The 19,141-nt window shown below is 41.6% G+C and overlaps 1 protein-coding gene across 1 annotated transcript in view; it reads left to right on the plus strand.

The window, feature by feature from the left end:
- ADRA2C (adrenoceptor alpha 2C) overlaps positions 1–1,243 on the plus strand; it is a 32,447-nt gene extending 31,204 nt beyond the window's left edge. The window contains exon 4 of the mRNA XM_009643230.2: positions 1–1,243. Coding sequence (XP_009641525.2) covers positions 1–1,243 — 1,243 coding nt within the window.
- The last annotated feature ends 17,898 nt before the right edge of the window (positions 1,244–19,141 follow it).

A 19,141-nucleotide genomic window follows, 5' to 3' on the forward strand; every position in this document is an offset into this window, starting at 1 on the left:
CCCGCCCCCCCCCCCCCCCCCGCCGGCCGTGGCCAGCCTAGCGGCAGTGGTGGGCTTCCTCATCGTCTTCACCATCGTGGGCAACGTGCTGGTGGTGATAGCTGTGCTCACCAGCCGGGCGCTGAGAGCCCCCCAGAACCTCTTCCTGGTGTCCCTGGCCAGCGCGGACATCCTCGTGGCTACCCTGGTCATGCCTTTCTCCTTAGCCAACGAGCTCATGAATTACTGGTACTTCGGCAAGGCTTGGTGTAACATTTACCTGGCGCTGGACGTGCTCTTCTGCACCTCCTCCATCGTCCACCTGTGTGCTATCAGCCTCGACAGGTATTGGTCAGTCACACAGGCGGTGGAGTACAACCTCAAACGGACCCCCCGGCGGATCAAGGCCATCATCCTCACTGTCTGGCTCATTTCAGCTGTCATCTCCTTCCCACCATTGATCTCCATGTACCGGGACCCTGAAGGAGATGTCTTTCCCCAGTGCAAGCTTAATGACGAGACATGGTACATCCTTTCGTCTTGCATTGGCTCTTTCTTTGCCCCCTGCCTCATCATGGTGTTGGTCTATATCCGCATCTACCGTGTGGCCAAGCTAAGGACCAGGACCCTCTCTGAGAAGCGTACGATGCCAGAGGGGTCCTCCCAGACTGAGAATGGCTTGAGCCGTGCTGCCGGCGGCTGCACATCCCTGAGGATGCAGCTGGGAGAGAATGGACATTATTCAGTGCACCACTGGCGCAAAGCCTCTGAGCTGGAGGACATTGAGCTGGAGGAGAGCAGCACCTCAGAGAGTAGACGGAGGCGGAGCCGGGAGGAGCATCCCCGCAAAAGCAGCAAGAGCCAGTCGTTCTCCTACTCGTATTCCTCCAAGCACTCTAGTAGCCGTCTGTCCCGCTCTAGCAATCGCTCCATGCAGTTCTTCTCATATCGCCGTCGCCGGAAGCGTAGCAGCATCTGCCGTAAGAAAGTCACCCAGGCCCGGGAGAAACGCTTCACTTTTGTGCTGGCCGTGGTCATGGGGGTCTTTGTAGTTTGCTGGTTCCCTTTCTTCTTCAGCTACAGCCTCTATGGTATTTGCCGGGAGGCATGTGAGGTCCCCGAGACTCTCTTCAAGTTCTTCTTCTGGATTGGGTATTGCAATAGCTCCCTCAACCCAGTCATCTACACCATCTTCAACCAGGACTTCCGCAGGTCCTTTAAACACATTCTCTTCAAGAAGAAGAAGAAGAACTTCCGGCATTGAGCTGGAGGGATGGATTTGCCTTGAGCAGGAGTAGAGTTAGAAGGAGAAGTCTCTATGCTGAAAAATAAGGGAGGGAAGAGAACATGGGGTTTGGGCTTAGAGAGAAGGAAGAGGGCTCGCCCCCTCGGTGGAGCAGAGTGATGCTGTGGGGTACAGGGATAGTGTCGGGGAGGCTGAGGGCATTCACTGTGGTACAGAATGGTGACATGGCGCTGGAGAAGCGGTGCTGGAGTGTGGATGGGTAAATGGGGAGGCGAGCGAGTGTCTTTGAACCCCAATGGAGGGCATGGGGTGTCTCGTGAGGAAAATAGGCTAAAACCTTGAGTTTGGGAGGCAGTGAGCTGTAATGGGCTCTGCAATTTTGTGCAAAACCAAGCAGAGACATCAAGAGGAAAGGATTAAGTGGCAGTGGTGGTGGAGATTTGAGTATTTATAATTAGAGCAGCTGGGGCCTGTGTTGGGCTCGTCCCAGTAAGAAATTGGCTTTTACTGCTTATGTGGGGAAAGAAAGTGCAAAGTACCAGGCGTTGACAGTCTTTTGAGTTATGAAAGGATTTAAATGTTTGCCAAAAAAACCCCTAAAGAACAATCCAAACTCTTTTCTAAATAAATCTTTGTACTGTTAAAACCTTCTGAATGATGATTTTACACAGGGCTTAAATCAAACAGAAAGCATGGGGTTTTCTTTTTCTTTGGAAGGGTCTTTGCGTATAGAGCTGGCTGGGAAATGTTCTTCCTATCTTTCCATAATTTGTCATTTGTCAGTGGGACAAACCTGTGAGTCTTGCATGTTTTAATGAAATATGAAAAAAGAGCACATGCACCCCATGACCTTATTTCCCCCTACGGGATTGCCAGGCAGTAAATTCCTGCTCCATCCCTCTCAGATCAGTGGCCTAAGCACCTTGCTGCTCAGGAACAGGTAGTGGAAAAAAAAAAAAATTTGGTGAATTCAGCTAATATTTTCTGAGTTAAAAGAAAAAAAATCAAATTTCTAACCAGCTCAACTTGCATGTGCCCTGGGGAACTTTTTCCCCACCTCTTTTTAAGTCCCCCTCAAAAGGCTTATCTCAGGGGCTGGATGCGTGCTGCTCTCACTCTCAGACAGGCAGTTGGAGACAGTTGGCTATGCAGATTTTCAGAGGAATAGCAATCACTACACCACTAAGGTCTTTAAATCCTTTGTATTTACAGTCTTAGAGCAACTAAATCCTTTATTTATTTTTTTTTAATGAGAAGCATACATTGCAGAGTCAGTGGTGTATGTGAACAAATCTCAAAAGAAGGTGCAGCTGTTCCAAACCTTTAATATTAATGTTGCTTTCTTTCCCTTTTCCTGTTTGCATTTCTGGTGTATGATTTCAGAGGATTTTGTTGGGGGGAGGGAAAAGGGGGCAATAGTTTGAATAGTTATTAAAGCAAACTGTATTTCCCATGGGTTTATAAAATGTCTTAAACTGTAATGAAGAGAATGAGACAGGGACTGCTGTCTGTACATTCGCCACTGAATGCATATAGAGTGTTAGACTCAGCTGAGCATTTACATCCCTTCTCCAGCTGTGCTCCTGCAAGGTGTGTAAGTCTGTTTGCAGGGTAAATACTGTTCCATTTTATGTGTATCACTCCTTCCATAGGCAGCAGGATTTGGCATCTGCCTCAAATGAATCTTTCCATAGTAAACAGCTCTTTGAAGAGTAGAACAAAATCTATTTGCATACGGCAGGCTTCTTGAAACAGCTAAATTGAATCTACACCTGAGAATCTTTAGATATCCCCTTCTTTACTCCCTCCGTTGTGTCTGAAAGGTGTCGGTAGCCTGTCTTCTCTTGAAATCCCTATGGCATAAGGAGAAATGATAGAGCAGTCACCTTGTGTCATCAGTTTTTCATAATAAGCATTTGTTTCACTCAACCCTGCAAAAGGAAGTTGTCGGTGGCTAAGATTCTGGTGTTAATTCAATAGACAATTGAAATTCAGGGCCAACTGAAGTGGGAATTCTGCCGAAATAAGGATTAGATGATTGCACCAAAAGCATTAGAAGTTTGCTTGATTTCACTAAAGAAACAATGGAGACATTTTCAAAGTCTTAAGTCTGTAACTTATTGGACCTTTTCTTGAAATAAGGCTTGGAGTCGTGGAAAGATTTGAGCTTTGTTTAAACATTTGCACTTAAAGAAAGGATGTTAAGACTTATTTTCAGGAGCATCCCTTTGTAAGTAACAATGGCTTGGTACAAGTATGTACCTGAGACAGATAAATATGACAAAAAAAACAGCAACCGAGAGAAGGAAATTACAAGCCATTTTCTCTTTTGCAAAATGGAGAATCCTTTCTAAAGTTACATCTAGAAGAGCTGAAACAAGTTTGTATTATTTGTAGGTAACGATGTAGCTAAAAAGTTCAGGTTTGTTTAATCTGAAGAAACTATATAATTGCCAGAGCAACCAAAGCAACATATGGTACATAGCTACTACCTCTGAGCTACTGGACGGCTTCCTTAGAGACACCCATTCCTACCAAGATAAAGGTCTGCTTTTGTCACTTAATGCTCATTTAGAGTGGTTTCCCAGTCTGCAGACACACAGCAGTTTCACTGTTGCACTGCTTTTCAAATGATATTTGTTGCCTGTAAACACAATCCTTCCCCTTCGTTTTTCCTTGTAGAGTTCAAGGAGTCTATGGAAATGAAATTTAATTGACAGATTTTAGTGGAGGTGAAGTATATATGGAATGACTGATGTGCCTTAAAAGTAATTTCGTCGCTATAAAATTATTCTGTGGTCATTATAAACATAAAGGAAATAAGCTTCTGGTTTTGTTTTGCATTTCCAAATGCCTAAAAGGGATTGATGCAGATACTGAACATCTGTGTGCAGTGGCATACTTAAAAACAGGGCATTTTCTGTGGTTTTAATTTATTTCTTATTGCAGTTACTCATCTGATTCAATGCCTCGAGAGGATCTTATTTCTTCTGAGCTAGATAAAAAGTAATATTCATCAATAAAGATGTGCAGTATACACCCCTTTTAAGTGCATTTCCCTCTAAATTAGTGAATACAGAGGATTTCTATAAAAATTGTTTTTAATGTAACTACTGAATATGCTTCAAGGAAGTAAAATGGGGCTGATTTATTTTTTTAATTACAGTGTACTCTTATTACTTGTAATAGCTGAAGACTGGAATTTGTTTGTAACATATTGTGCGGTGTTAACTTTTCATAAAAAGTTATCAGCTCTGCTACTCACACTGTGGTTGTGCTTCCACTGTAAGTTGGCTAATAGCATATACAGGAAAAAAAATAGTCAATGCAGCTTTTGCTTAAGAAAAAGGGAGAAGATGTTTTATGTTTCAGATGCATCCAGTTGTGTCTTTGATCACATCTGATGAGCTGTTTGAAATGCTCATTCTTTACTGTTATGGAAGAACAAAATGTTACTATGAAGCCATATTGATTTTAACAACAAGCACCTGATCTTTAACTGTTCATTTGCTGAAGAAAACTTTCTGTCAGTCTAAAATGAGAAATTAATGGTTTGTTTTCAAAACCAATTTTCTGAACAGTACCACTGTTGGTTGCCTTTTGAAATATCAAACAGTACAACTTAGCTGGGACGGGAACTCAGTGCTGCTGTCCTCTTCTGTGGGGGTTTTGCATGAGTGAGAACCACACAATAAGCCTCTCCAAGACTTGGGGCAGATGGAAGGGGCCTTATATATAGGAGATTTGACAGGATCACAGCTTTAAATCATAGTCTGAAATAAGAATCAGGCCCTTGTTGTTCTGTGTGACCTCTGTTCAGAAGAGTTATGTTGCTCCAAGAGCACTGGCAATTTCTGAGAACTAGACCTGAGATGAAAGTCTATGTGAGAGCAGCTTTGCCCGCATTGAGCTGTATCACCCTTTGTGAGTAGTCCCAGAAAACCTCAGCGGAGTTTACTTGTAAATGACGGAACTACTCAGTGCGGGCAAGGATTTTAGGAGCTTCCTTAGACATTGCCTCTCTTTTGGTAAACGTGCCTTAGGAAGGTAAGCAAATAGTTGTGTAAATGTACAAGAACTGAAAGAAAGGAATCCTCTCTGCTTAACTTTGACTGCTTTTCAAACCCACAGGAAGTGTGGGTCAAGGGGTTTTTGACTATATACCCAGAGCAACAAAACCTACCGTGTACTTTCAGTATAAGCTGTGTGAAGAGCATTATCTGACTGCATCTTTTTTTTGGAAAAAAGAACTGTCTTGGTCTATGGAAGTTGGTATTGGTTAGAACAGCATCTGAGAAGTGTAAGGATTTTGTAGGAAATGTCAGTAACAATATGCAGTTCAGAAGAATGTTCTAACCTTAAACTATGACTGTGGTCAAAGAGAGAATACCTACAAGCTGTGCAAAATGAAAGCCAGATGCTATCTATGAGTTTGTTTTCATGGTTGTTCATTGTGACCTTGTTGGTGAGCAGAAGGCAACTAGATGCTTCAGAGAAAAATTTCTGATATTTGCTTCCCTTCTTCGCACTATAGACAAGTACAGTGCAGGAATTTGCCTTTTTCACTGCACAGTAGCAAACGTTAATTTGCCTTCCAGATCTGTGGGTCAACTAGGCTATACAAAAGATGACACAGGAGAAGGCAGGGATAAGGGATTGCTTGCTTCAGTGTTCAACACCAACCTTAAGTTTGTCCTTTGTCCTTGAAATTAAGCCAAAAATACAGTTCGGCACTTGGACCCAAAAAGCCATGTAGCATCAATAATGCTAAACTGAATATGGTCTAGTTTTAGCAAAAAACATCTGTTTGTATTATACACCCTGCGCATCTTAGTTTCAGTACAGAAATGGGAGAATCTGACACTCAAGGCATGTGAGAAAGGAGTAATCAGCAGTTTGAAGGGTCAGGGGTGTACTGTGAAATTTCCCAAGATCGATTCTGGTAACTGAGCTGGCTTTAATTTTGTGGCCTCCGGATCACTTTGAACTCCTAAGAAAGACTTAGGGAGGTGTGTAACATGGGAACAGTAGAAATACTGCTTCTCAAGGAAGCAAAAAGTGGCAAATTGCAGAGTCAGAGTTCAGGTGGTCATACCAGATGCCCGGACCTCCCGTGGCTGGATAACTACCACTGGTTTAGTGGGAAAGGGGTGTCTTCCACTCACAGTGACTATTGCGCTTGGTCTGAATTTAGGTGATACCTACCAGTGGTACATCGCCTTTGCTTGAAGTGGCAGCCCTTAAGAGTACGACAGAAGACATGTAAGTAGTTTACCTCTCCTATGGCACATGTCCTTCACTACACTATCTCAAACATTTTTTAATCCAGCTGCCACCTACAGAAAAAAAAAAGAAACAAAGGCATGGAAAACATTAGGAATTGAAACCTGATGTCTTAGTCCTAGCCTAACTTCCTTCCACCCCTCCATTTTTTTTCTTTTGGAAAACAGAAATTTATGCAAAATTGCAGAAGCTTATTTTTAACAGACTACACTGATGATGCTGTTTACACTAGGAAAAAGAGCCTTTCAGTCAATAAATGGCATTCTGCTGTAAAGCAGTTTACTATACTTCTCTGAAAAATCTAATTAAAAGTAAACCAGCACTTAATTCAATTTGTCTAAATGTAACTCTCTTAACAAAAATGCTTTATGAAAGGTCTTGAATCAGAAATCAAAAATATAGCTGCCTGCTTCGTCAAAATCGATTAGTTGTGTTTCAGCACGTTTGTGTACAGTAGTCATTCATTTTGTATGATGCTCTTTCTTGATAGCTCTCTGCTGACAGAGAAAGCTGTGCGCCCTGGTGACAACAGGAAAAAAAATGAGGATTCGTATTTCCGTCCATTAACTCTGTTAAGTCTCCTCTAATAAATTAAAAAGCAGGCCACTAGGAGTAGGTCTTTTGGTGTGAAGTCTAGTAAGTGACATGAGTCAGAGAAATAATAACCTGACTGGTTCTGAGATGTGCAGCACCCTTAATAGAGAGGCTAACCCTAGGCTGCAGGGATATGTTTCTCTCGGTTTTGTTCTCTATGCCTTTGACCCAACATTTCAAATTATTTCCTCTGTAGCGGAACACTTTCAGCACAGCATCCCTTTCAACCTAGTCTGTCAGAGTAAGAAATTAATACTGAGGTCTCCCACTTCCTCACTGAGTACTTTCACCAACAGTCTATTTATAAAGCTGATGCAGCTAAAATGCCTTTCCTTTAGGCACATAAATGTTTTATTTGATCTAGCTTTTTGTCTCTCAGTAGACTAACACTCTCATTCCACAAGGACATTCTCTAGCTGGAAAGCAACACATGTCATACTGGGAAGAATATGAGAAATCCTGAAACCCCACAGCCACTCCAGCTAAATTTTAAAAGAAAAAAGCTGAACTAAGGAAAAGGCTTTCATCTTGTCTGTGGTGGGGATGCCCTATCAGAGACCACCTACTCAGATGTGCCTCTCGTCAGATTTTGGTGCAAACAGTGTGTGGAGCTGTTCAGCTGGGGCCCTTGCAGCTGTATGGGGAGGAGCAATTTCAAGCGCCCAGCAAAGATGAGGCTATGAAAACATCTACCCATTGAATCACTCCACGTTATAGCAGACGCGCTCACTTTATCTTTTTGCACTCCCCGCTTGCAACCTGAGTACAACAGACAGCACATGCTTGCTGTGCCTTTACCTTGTATGCCTCAGTGGCTGAGCTACGAAGGGTGGAAAGTGCTTCTCCTCCTCCCAGGTGTGCTGGGAGGGTTCCCCAGAAGATTACCTGTGAGGTGCTGCGGTGCTGGGCTGTGCTATATGTCAGTACCTTAGGGGAGTAACAGGAGTGTTGCTAAAAATTCTTGACTCACTCCAAGCCATGTTGTTTTATCACCACAAAATGCTTGTACATGGAGTTTTGAAATGTCTATAAATGTGCATTCACTAAGGTTGGCACTGATTTGTTTACATCAGCAGCAAGGGAGACTTTTAGTCAGGCCATTGGACTGATAGTTTTGGTTTGCCTCATGGTCTATCAGAGGAACATGATGCATTGTTTTAATGACGCAATTAGCAATAGAAGTGATTAAAGATTCTTGGATGGCATGTTTTTCTGCTGGAAAAATGCTACTTTGGTGAAATCTGATCTTTTCTTAAAGAATGTGTCTGGTTTGCCCCATATATAATGGAAACTGGGAGATCTTCAATCAGCCTCTGCTGGCCTGACTGCTTACTGGCTTCTCTGGTTGGCTCCTGGGCAGGCTGCTGGATAAGGTGCCAGAAAGCCGAGACTTCCAGGCTCCTGGATCCTGGGCAGCTCAGGCCCCTGGGTTTCTGGGCACTCAGCTCTGAGCTCCATTATCACAGTATCTAAATGCTTCATAACCTTTCTTATACTTAGTCTGTCAATGTCTTTATGCATTAAGGAGGGACTACCATGCCCTTTTTGCTGATGAGAAACCAAAAGATTAGTGGCATTTAGGAAGGTAAATCTTAGCAAGCTTCTACTTTATGTGGATCCTTCCAGATGCAAATCCCCTATTGATTCTCAGGCCCCTGCTAAGCTCCAGTGTATAAAGTTCTGCCCATGCTTTAAAGTTCTGCTTCTGACTGTGCAAACATTGCATGTCCGCAGAACTTGCGCACGAATCCTGTCAGGATACACAAACTAAATATCTCTGTCCTTTGCTTGTCTCCGATCTGGCAAGAAGATCATGCCATTTGGGTCTTGCAGAATAAAAAAAAAGTAAGGTTTTACTTTTACTTTACAGTGAGGAGGCACTGGCATCGCTGTGTATTTTTAGTCACCAGTGTTGGATTCATGCTCCCATTTCTAGACGCCTGTTTTTTCCATGTATCGAACAGGTACCTCAAGGCATAACTCTGACCTATGATTTACATCCTACAGGTGTGGACTTTGTCTGTACTTCTGGCAAAGTATTAAAAAAAAAAAAAAAAATTGACCCAAGATCCCCAAAAGCTAGTCATTGAAATAGCCAACCTCGTTTATGGGTCAAGGCTCAAATTCAGGCAGAAAAACAGAGATAAACTCAGGGATCTTTCATACCTTCCATTTTTTTTAGTGCCTGCCAGGTGTCTCAGGATACAATATGGGTCACTAGTTCATTCTCTTCTCACACTTTGAAGGTCACCTCCCTTGAGATTACCGAATCTATGTCTTCAGTAATCCAGAAATTACCTGGAAACCCAATGAAAAATAAATGTTACAGACTCAAGAAGTGACATACTTGATTCCAATGTTAGGCATGATGGACTCCCAAACTGGCAATACACCTGTTGGGAGCAAATATTTGGGCTATTGAGTAACTCTGTGTACATTTTTCTGGCAAAGTGATGACCATAGAGGGAATTTGAATGCCAGGTGAACATTTTGTACAGCGGAGGCTTCCTGACAGTATTTACCACCTCCAAAAATGCCAGTCAGTGTCTGTCAAACTCATACTTTTCATAACTAAGGAAAGGGATTGTCCCCAAATATGGTATTAAAGGATAAAAGTAGGTAGAAATAATTTTAAAAAGTAGTCATGCATAGTAAATGTGGAAGGAGAAGGAACCTGTCTGTTCCTGGAGAAGTTCAGCAGCAGTTCATTCTCACCTAATTCTGCCATGTCCAGCTTAGGATAACTGATAGTCACGTAGGCTGAGGCTGCCCTCAGATTACAATGTTTTCAAAAGTGCCATAACTTTTTTGTGTGTTAACTATATTTTTGTTGTGGTAACAGTTACTATTAATTAATGACAGAAATTACTTTTTTCCTTCCCTTTCTTTCAGAGGAGAAACAAACAGAAAAGATATTTTACAGAACTACAAGAATAACTGCTCCTTTTCTATTTTGGCAATGCAAAAATAAATATTAGGAATAAACATATTAAAAAGAGTCATTAGGAATTTTGGATGCAAATTAACCATTTTTCTGATTAGTCAAGCGCAACTCAACTTACTCAATGCACTTACTTATCCCTGAGGTTTCATATGTCATGTAATAAAATATCTTGGTTGCCCAGAGAGGCTGTGCTGTCTGCCCTTAGGGGTTTTCAAGACCTGACTGGAGAATGCCCTGAGTAACCTGGTTTGACCTCATAGCTGACCCTGCTTTGAGCAGGAGACTGGACTAGAGACATCCTGAGGTCCCCTCCAACCTGAATTAGCCTATGATTCTAAGACCCATTTCCTCCTAATAATAAACAAAAGGAAATTCTTAATAATTGGATAGCATCGAAATAATAGTCTATAGGAAGATGCACATATATTGGTATAGGTGGGCAAACTTTGCTCATCTCTTCCTTAGGCCATTTAGATCTCTAGATCTCTCAAACTTCTCTATCTGCTGTGTGCAAATTCTAACACTTGGCTGGGTCCAGGGCACAAACCGTTTCTTTGTTTAGAATTAATTTAGTAACTAGAGACCCCTACAGCATGTTCCCTTCTCCTGCCAAATCCTCTTACCACAGTAGAGGCACATACACGTACAAATGTTTTACAGGCATTGTCTTTAGAACTCCAGCCAAAATTCTGCTTTTGATTTTTTTTTCCCAAATAAGACAAACTATGTTTATGTCCAGCAAGTCCAATGTGTCTTCATGATCTACTGACTCCGAAGTGGTGAAGAATATAGATCATAAAGCACCGACTCATGATTTATACCATAGCTGTGGTGAGCAGGATAAAAATAACACGGAGATGAGTATGTTTCCATGCACAGCTGAAGACTTTAGCTAAAGCCTGAGCAACGGGAGCCTCTGACCATGACACACGCTGCTTCATCCCTCATTCGGTTTTGCATGGAAGGTGCCTGACCCTTCTGTAAAAGTGGCATTTCAGAGGCTCAGGTGATGGCTGATGAATTCATGAATATGTTGTCACATCTGGAATTGCAAATCCTTTTCTTCCTTTCAAAATGTCAGTAATGTTTCTCTGCAGTTATGGCGCAGGTGCTATTGTAGGGCACGGCAATACTGTTGTATATTCCATGTAGGTTACAAGGTTTGTTATCTGGTCGCAAATGAATCTATCACAGGGCTAGAAAATGCTTTAACATACAGTTAATCCTTGATGTAGCTTGCACAAGTACATCATAAAGTATCTATTTCCTCTCAGTGTCCAGTCAAGAAAGAAACAAGATTCCCAGGGCCAAATCTGCAGCAAGGTGTGAGCAGAGCTGGTCTGCAGCTGGTTGCTGCAGTCTCGGGTCTGCAGACACCACTGAGGCAGCTGGAGCCCACCTGGGTGAATCAACAGCATCGTGAAGCCACAGCTACATTTGTTTCTCACTAGACTTGTTCATGGGATCAACAGGATACAGGTCCCATTGCTACAGCTGATAAATACGCTGCTCTGTTTAGTTATCAAACCAAATACTTTCTCTCTGCCCACCTCCACTGTCTTTAATGAAGTTCCAGAGGTGCTTGGTTCCATTCATGCTCCCACCTGGCTTCAGAAACTTCAGAAAACTCTTTCAGGCCCTCTTCTCTCATGACGGGGACTCCCAAAACACTTTAAAATGACAGCAGTGTTATTTAGTCTTTGCTACTATTCAGATGGAGTAAAAGTGCTAGTTCTGGGCCCAAAACTTTTAAAATTTTAAGATTCTGTTTTATAAGAAGTTAACAGCAAACAGAGATATTATTGGCACCTGGACAAGGGTTCATATCCAGTTCCATTGCTGGCCTCTAACCCAGTGTGTTATGTACTTTGAACCTCTCATTTCAGTTTCTTGCCACTTTCTTTCATGATAGGATATGCACAATATTACTTCATTCATAAATATTTTTGAAAGTTATGAACCAAAAAAAGTACCACAGAAGCCCTAGATCACTATTGTTAGAAAAACTTGAGAATAGTTACTGAGGTACTACTTGTTAAGGAGTTAAAAAAACATCTGCCCTCTGGTTTTGCTTTAAATGACTTGAAATTTGAGAGTTGCAATATGCATCGTTAATGTCTATTTTTATATCTAATGTTTGCAGCTTTCCCAAACTCTTGTACATTGAAGTAGTTGTAAAAACTTTTGAGTTTGCTGTTTTATGTACCTACAGAAGACTACAGAACTGATGATTTATCAATGGGTGTTGGTATCTTTTCCCAGGTATCAAGTGATAAGACAAGAGGAAACAGACTCAAGTTGCACCAGGGGAGGTTTAGATTGGGTATGAGGAGGAATTTCTTCCCTGAAAGGCTTGTCATGCGTTGGAACAGGCTGCCCAGGGAAGTGGTTGAGTCCCCATCCCTGGAGGTATTTAAAAGACGGGTAGATGAGGAGCTTAGGGTGGTGGGATGGCAGGGTGAGGTTAACGGTTGGACTCAATGATATTAAGGGTCTTTTTCAACCTAAATGATTCTATGATTATAGCTAAAGGCCAGAACAATTTTTAGAGGAAAACTTTTGCCTTCTATTTTCCTGCTTAGCTTAAGTTCATGTTATTTGCAAATATTCAGTGCAAAACCTCTCACTGTCCGTGATACAGCATTGGGAAGGAGGCATTAATCTCCATGGGAGCTGTGGTTCTGGGAACAGCACTTGCATTGAGACCGATGTTTCTGAGGCAGTTCCTGTCTGGGGGGTCCTTATGTGCAAGTGGAATGCCTAGGAGCATGATTCCTGCTCAGGATACAAATAATGACAAATTGTCTGAATGTAGAAAAAACTCTGGAATGATAAATGTCAACGTTTTGTCTACATATATCCAGAAAACTGCACTCATGAGGCTTCTAAATCAGTGTGCTCTGTTTCTGTTATTTGAAGTTATTTTTATAACTATTTCCCAAGCAATTGCACATCCTACAATGAGAACCACATATGTCCCAAGACTAAAATATCAGAAATAAGCCATTTTTAAACCTTCGATGGTCAAAACATATGATGAGCCCTTTCTTTATATGCTAGCTGAATATTCAGCTCAGATAATTAAAATAAATAACTGTGTTGTGGGTAAACACAGTGCAGATCAGGAGAACTATATATTTTTATTTTGTATTGTTAAAGCTGTAAATTTCCCCCTTAGATTGATTTAATATATATGTAATTTGTCATGTGCTTTTAAAAGTTTGTTTTGTCTTAAAGTTCCATTTCTATTCTTTTTTAAGGAGCAATCACACACACACGCACACATTCAGGTAAATAATTCAATGAATAGCCTCAGGGTTCCTTGGCAAGAATGTAATTGTCTGTGCACTGGCTATAACTGAATTGCCTTCCTTAAGAATGGGATATTGATTTTACAGGCCCCTGACTGCTCCCCTTTAATACCCATTAATTATCTTTTTACTTCCCTTAACGTCCCTTTCTCTTTTTCTTCCTTCAAGTTTCTTGTTTCTTCCCTCTTCCACAACCCCCCTGCAAAAGTGCAGGTAGTGCAAGAAAACAAAGCGGCCGAATGACTGTAAGCTGGCAGTACAGCCTGCTACTCATTTCAAACAGACGACTCCTGCCCTGCAATTGAATTAACTGATGTTAGAGCTCAGAAACACAAGCAGGCTCACTCCTACCATTCACAGCCGCCCCTCCCAGTTGCTGCTGCCTTCTTGTAATCATTTAGATCCAGAGATCTATAATACCAAAAAATAATTCTTTCTTTGGGTAAGTGTATCTGGGGGTAAATTTGAGTAATCCATGGAAAGAATGCAGAGGATACCAGTTCTGCAGTGTGCAACAGCTGCAGATGGCTACCAGTCCATCAACATCAGCTTCCAAATGGAGCCCAGGAGAGACTAACTAACTCATGCAAGAGGCATCATTTCACCGGGGTTGAAATGTTCCAGCGCAGATTATTTGGGTTTTCTGCTAGCTTTTTAGAAAAGCTTCAGTTCTGTGCTGGAAACCAGTATGTGACATTTCAACCCCCAAAATAACAGAAAACTAGTGGTTAGGTCAACTAGGCTATTAAACCCGTAACTATGGCTTTGTTGGAGTGATGATTGCAGTATGTATTGCCCAGTAGAAACAAATAGATTCAGCATATGTGACCACAAAATACAATTCTTATATTGCTGCTTCTTCCAAAATCAGGTAGAGAAATACTGAAGAATTTATAGCTCCAGCCTTCTTTTGCTGCAGCATAGCCTCATGGTATTGATTAGTAAATCCTATGAAGAGACTGCAGAGGAGAAAGTATCATTCATTCATGAAATGGAAATATGCTGTCTCAGAGCATTTATTTTGCATGGGCCAACTACTCACAATTCCTCTAGAAATGATCCATCATTGTACTTGGATTCTGGGGCTCAGAGAGGGGAAAGGGAAGGAGCTCTTACCTTATAAAGGTAGAGTTGATTTTTGCACACCTACTAATGTGTTCAACTGCCTTAACAGCCGATGCCTCCTCGGCATGAGAACTGTATGACAAAGCTGATAGAGGGGTTTGCTGGAAGAAGAGTGCACAGGGTTTGGTGAGAGGGAGCAGCAGATTTCAAGGACATCAAAGGGTAGGAAATGAGCTGAGTTGCCCAGTTGAATCAAACTACACCTCTGAGCCAGGTTAGTTGGGGATACTGTCCGGCAGGACCAAGCAAGAAAATCCCTCAGGATGGGAGACAGACTTGTACCGAAACACCTGGATATTGTGAGCAGGTCTGAGAGGTGGGTGGAAGTGTTGCTGGAAGGACCTTCTGATCAGTGGATGGAAAGGAAACAAGCTACTGCTAAAGTCACTGAGGACAGGAGTCTTTCCCTCCTGTTTGTACAGGGATTTTATGCAGTGTTTCCTTGAGTTATGAGGTGGTTACTCTCCTTGGAATGGTTTGTTTACATATGTGTGTAATGCTAGAAAACGGGGAAGAGTTTCCTCTAAGCCACCCCATAGGTTATATTCCATTTTCAAAGGCATTTCAATGAAAAAAAATATAATTACCAAAAATGAAACCCTTTTTTTACCACTGGCTACCTATCAGGAGAACTGGATCTAGTTTTCAACATTATTTTCCCATTTTGTCAATGTTTTTCACAGAGTTTTAATATTTCCTAATTTTTTTTCAAATGGAAAACACTAATGTAGGGAGAACCTCTCCCAAACCGTATGACTTAAAGCCCCCTTTTCTATATTTTTATTCCTCTATACCTGCCTTTGTACTTGTACATTTTTTCCTGTTTTGCTACAGAAGTATGGAGAAAAGTAAGAATCCATGCCTGCAAAGAAATTAAGAATTTCAGATTTTTTTTTCTTGAAAAATCTTTTTTTTTTAAATCCAAACAAGAGAAACAGTAGGAAGATGGAAGTAAAAAAATCTGATCACTAATAAGTCCCTTGTTGGCAGAGATTTTTGTATATTAGGGTTTCTAAACTAGTGTTTTCCATTTGAGCTTAGGGGTCACAACGTAAGTGCATGACAAGCATATTTCTGCCTTTGCTTTTATTCTCTACTGACAGTATATTTTGTAATGCTTTTGTCAGTAGCTGGGTTTCACCAATGTGAACTAAACAAAGCACAGGGCTGTGAGTGGCAGACTACCCAAACACACGGCGACAAGGTAGCGGTTACTGGCTCCGGCAAGGAGCATTGGTTGTTTTCGGGAAGAGCTGCTCCATGAGCATGGCAAAAACTCAAGTTTGGAATTTAGGTATCTTCAGTCTGGACTAAAGAGAGTAACTTTAGACATCGGGTTCTGAAAATCTTTTGCATCTGATCCCAAGCAAAGAGCACTACATTAAATCTCTTCACTTGGATTATAACCAGTTTCTGTTGTTACGTTTTAGCAGCTTTTGGAAATCATTTCAGGGAATCTTTTGTTGTCATGAAACAATACCTTTTACTCTTCAGTCCCTGCCGTCAGCACTTTTTGTTTTCATAATATGTTCTATCAATAAAGCATTTACTATCATTCAATCAGTGTAAATTCTGTTCAGGCTCATCTACTGCATATTTCTTGGCGAAAAATTTGTGACAGCACTAAAGCAAACTGATCAGGAAGCTGATTTTTTAATCATATGCATGGGTGAAAGTATTCTATTAAAAAGGAGATATGAAAAAGTAGTAGAACATTATTACTGAAGCAGAGGTTGCTTTCTATTTTTATCTTCTAAAATGCAGCTGAGAAGATCGTTATTAAGAGGAGAATGTCATTTTTCAAAAGAATTTGTGGCAGTAACAGCTAGTGAGGCATTTTTTTATTAGCTTCAAGAGGGAATGCCTGTTACATAACACTACAGCAACTGTTTCAGGGCACAAAATTTGGAGCTAGGTGATGAGGAGAAAACATTCAAGAGGGCACAGATTCAGAAATTTGGTTTAGAAACTTCCACAGAACTGGCATTTCTAGATATCCTGTGTTCTGTATAGTGAAGAATGATGACTACTTTTGCTTAGCTAGAGGAAGTATATACATATACCACATGATGCAAATACTTTCATTTTCCCCCAATAGGTATGGAAGCTGTTCTCAGTATATAGAAATGAGATTTCAAGCTGTAATAATAATATATTAGCTCCTGGGGGGGAAGGCCAAAAAAAAACCCAGAGAAGTTTTGTTCTCAGGGCAGGATGTGTAGAACAGTTTCCATTCCGGTATCGAAGGGGAAAAGTTAAACTTCATTTACAGTGGTGAAGGCATGTTTCAAGCTAAGCTAATTGAATTTCATCTACTTGTCCGCCAGTAGTCGTGACACTTTTGTTTCTTTTTGTTTCATCTTCTCCCCAGTAGGCTTCACTTATTGGCACAGATGGATTCTGATATAAAGGCAATTTCCAGTTGCCTTTAGGACAGCTGTTATTTAATTGTTCCCTTTAAGTGTCTTTTTCCTGTCACCAGAAGCTTGTGAAAACTCTTGTATTTAAAAAAGGCTGTGGGCCAAATTCCCTGCTGGGATATTTCCATGGAGCTACACTAGTAACAAATTTCACCTAGTAAATTCCACTGTCACTGCGGTATTTTAAATTTCTCTACATCTTTTTGTAATAGCCTGTAAAACCTTTACAAAAGTAACTGATATCAATACCCTGAGCAACCCCCAATACCAACCTAGCAAGTTGCAGCATCCACCATTTCTCCCCCAAGTTAGGAGAACTGCTGGAAAGGGGCTCGTGGCCTGAGGTTGCAAAGCAAAGCCTTTTGAAGGAGACAGGCTCCCTAGCTCGACTGAAGAAGGACAGGTTGCTTTGCACCTCCTTGTGTTATTACCTTATCTCCAAGCTCACCACGGTAAGAGGGCAGGCACTGGGAGGGACCTGGCAACATCCTCCGGCTTACCAGCCACAACAGTTGTATTAAGAGAAAGTTGCTTGACAAGGTAAGTTGGTGTGTGAAAAGCAATAAAATCACAGAAAAAAAAGGCTAATTGGGACACAGGATGTCAGTGGCACCTCATGAATCTCCATACCATGGTCCACAGCATGGGGCAAATGTGTCCTTAATCGTAATGCACAGACTGAACCACTTTGGGAACATTGCTCCTTATGTTGGGACACATTGTACTTACGCTGGTAGGAACAGGTGTGGTGGCAACTATGTCATCGTAAAAATGTTGTTTGAGTAGCTGGTGGCAATGAGAGATGAGACAGGTTGCGAACCTGCCTGCTTTCCTAGTCAGAGAGGTTCTGGAGATAATTTTTTAACATTTGACAAATAGTACAAGGATATCCTGAAGACAAAAATACCTGCTTCCCAACTCATGGATTGAAGCCTGCTTTAGTTTTCTGAGGGTCAAGAGGGCATGGAGAGGGTTCAGGGTAGGTTTAGACATATCCTGTAGAATATGACTGCAAAATTTCTTTGTGTACCATAGCTATTAAAGAACTGTTAATTGACAGATGAGCGGTGCGTGCAGTTGTGCTTCGGAGCACTACGGTGTGTAAATAGGTGAGCGGTACCCTGAAATATCGCTGCATTCGGCTGGAAAGCTGCAGGGATAATTGGTCTTGACTCAGAAGGAAGTGGAAACTAGAACAGCAGAGATAATTTGGGGATATTATATTAACAAAAGGAAAAGAAGGTCATTTCTCTGAATATTTTTTCACACACTTACAGCAACCTAAATCTGACAAGCCATCCAGAAATGCCAGAGAAGAAGATATTTGCATTTCTAAACACACCAAATGCTTAGAAGCTCAATTCCTTTTCTGTAACATCATGAGACCTTTCAAAACAAAGCCAATGCCAAGAGCTGCCTGTAGGAAACATCTCCGTTAAGAGTCCTATTCTGAACCTCTTTGCATCAGAGCTTTGTTTATGTCATGTGCTCTTGCGTGCATGTCTCCCGCTAGCTCAGGAGTGCAGAATCACTCCTACATAAGGTGTGTTCCCAGGCCACTAAGCAAGACGCAATTAAGGATACACGTCTGGTGTGTTTAAAAGGGTCGTGCAGTAATATTTATTTTTATGCAGACACGTATGTCATCTTAGTAAATGCTTCAATCACACTTTAGATAGAAGGCTGTAAGCAAAATCATCCTATGGACAAAGAAACGTACAGATTTGAACTTTAAAAAGGAAACTTCTGTATGATGCAGTGGTAACACTCACGGACATAGTCAGGTGGCACTCTTCATTTATGGCAAGCTCCGTAAAGGGGCTTGGGCATCCCAGTGCTCAGGTTTCTGCCCTGTGCTGAACCCCAGTGATTCATAAACTCTCAAATGAAGCCATTTTCTCCCCTATACGTAATATGAGGTCAGAAAGCTCATGTAATGAGAGTGGGACAATACGAATGAGTGTCTGCAAAAAATGCATGCTAACCATATTGCTGCTGGAAAAATCCTTCCAGGTGGGTGGGGTGGGTAGGGCAGAGAGAGATTTTCTCAGGGTGTCAGGCAGCTCATTGGGCTTCAGGAGCGTACCTCTCTTTCCTTGGTATTGTTGTGGTTTAATCCAGCAGGCAGCTGAACACCACCCAGCCATTTCCTCACTGATCCCCTCCCTAGTAGGATGGGGGAGAGTAAAACGCATGGGTTGAGATAAAGACAGTTTAATAAAACAGCAGAGGAAAATTA

This window comes from Egretta garzetta, unplaced genomic scaffold, assembly GCF_000687185.1.
Source record: "Egretta garzetta isolate BGI_Z169 unplaced genomic scaffold, ASM68718v1 scaffold107, whole genome shotgun sequence".
NCBI lineage: Eukaryota > Metazoa > Chordata > Aves > Pelecaniformes > Ardeidae > Egretta > Egretta garzetta.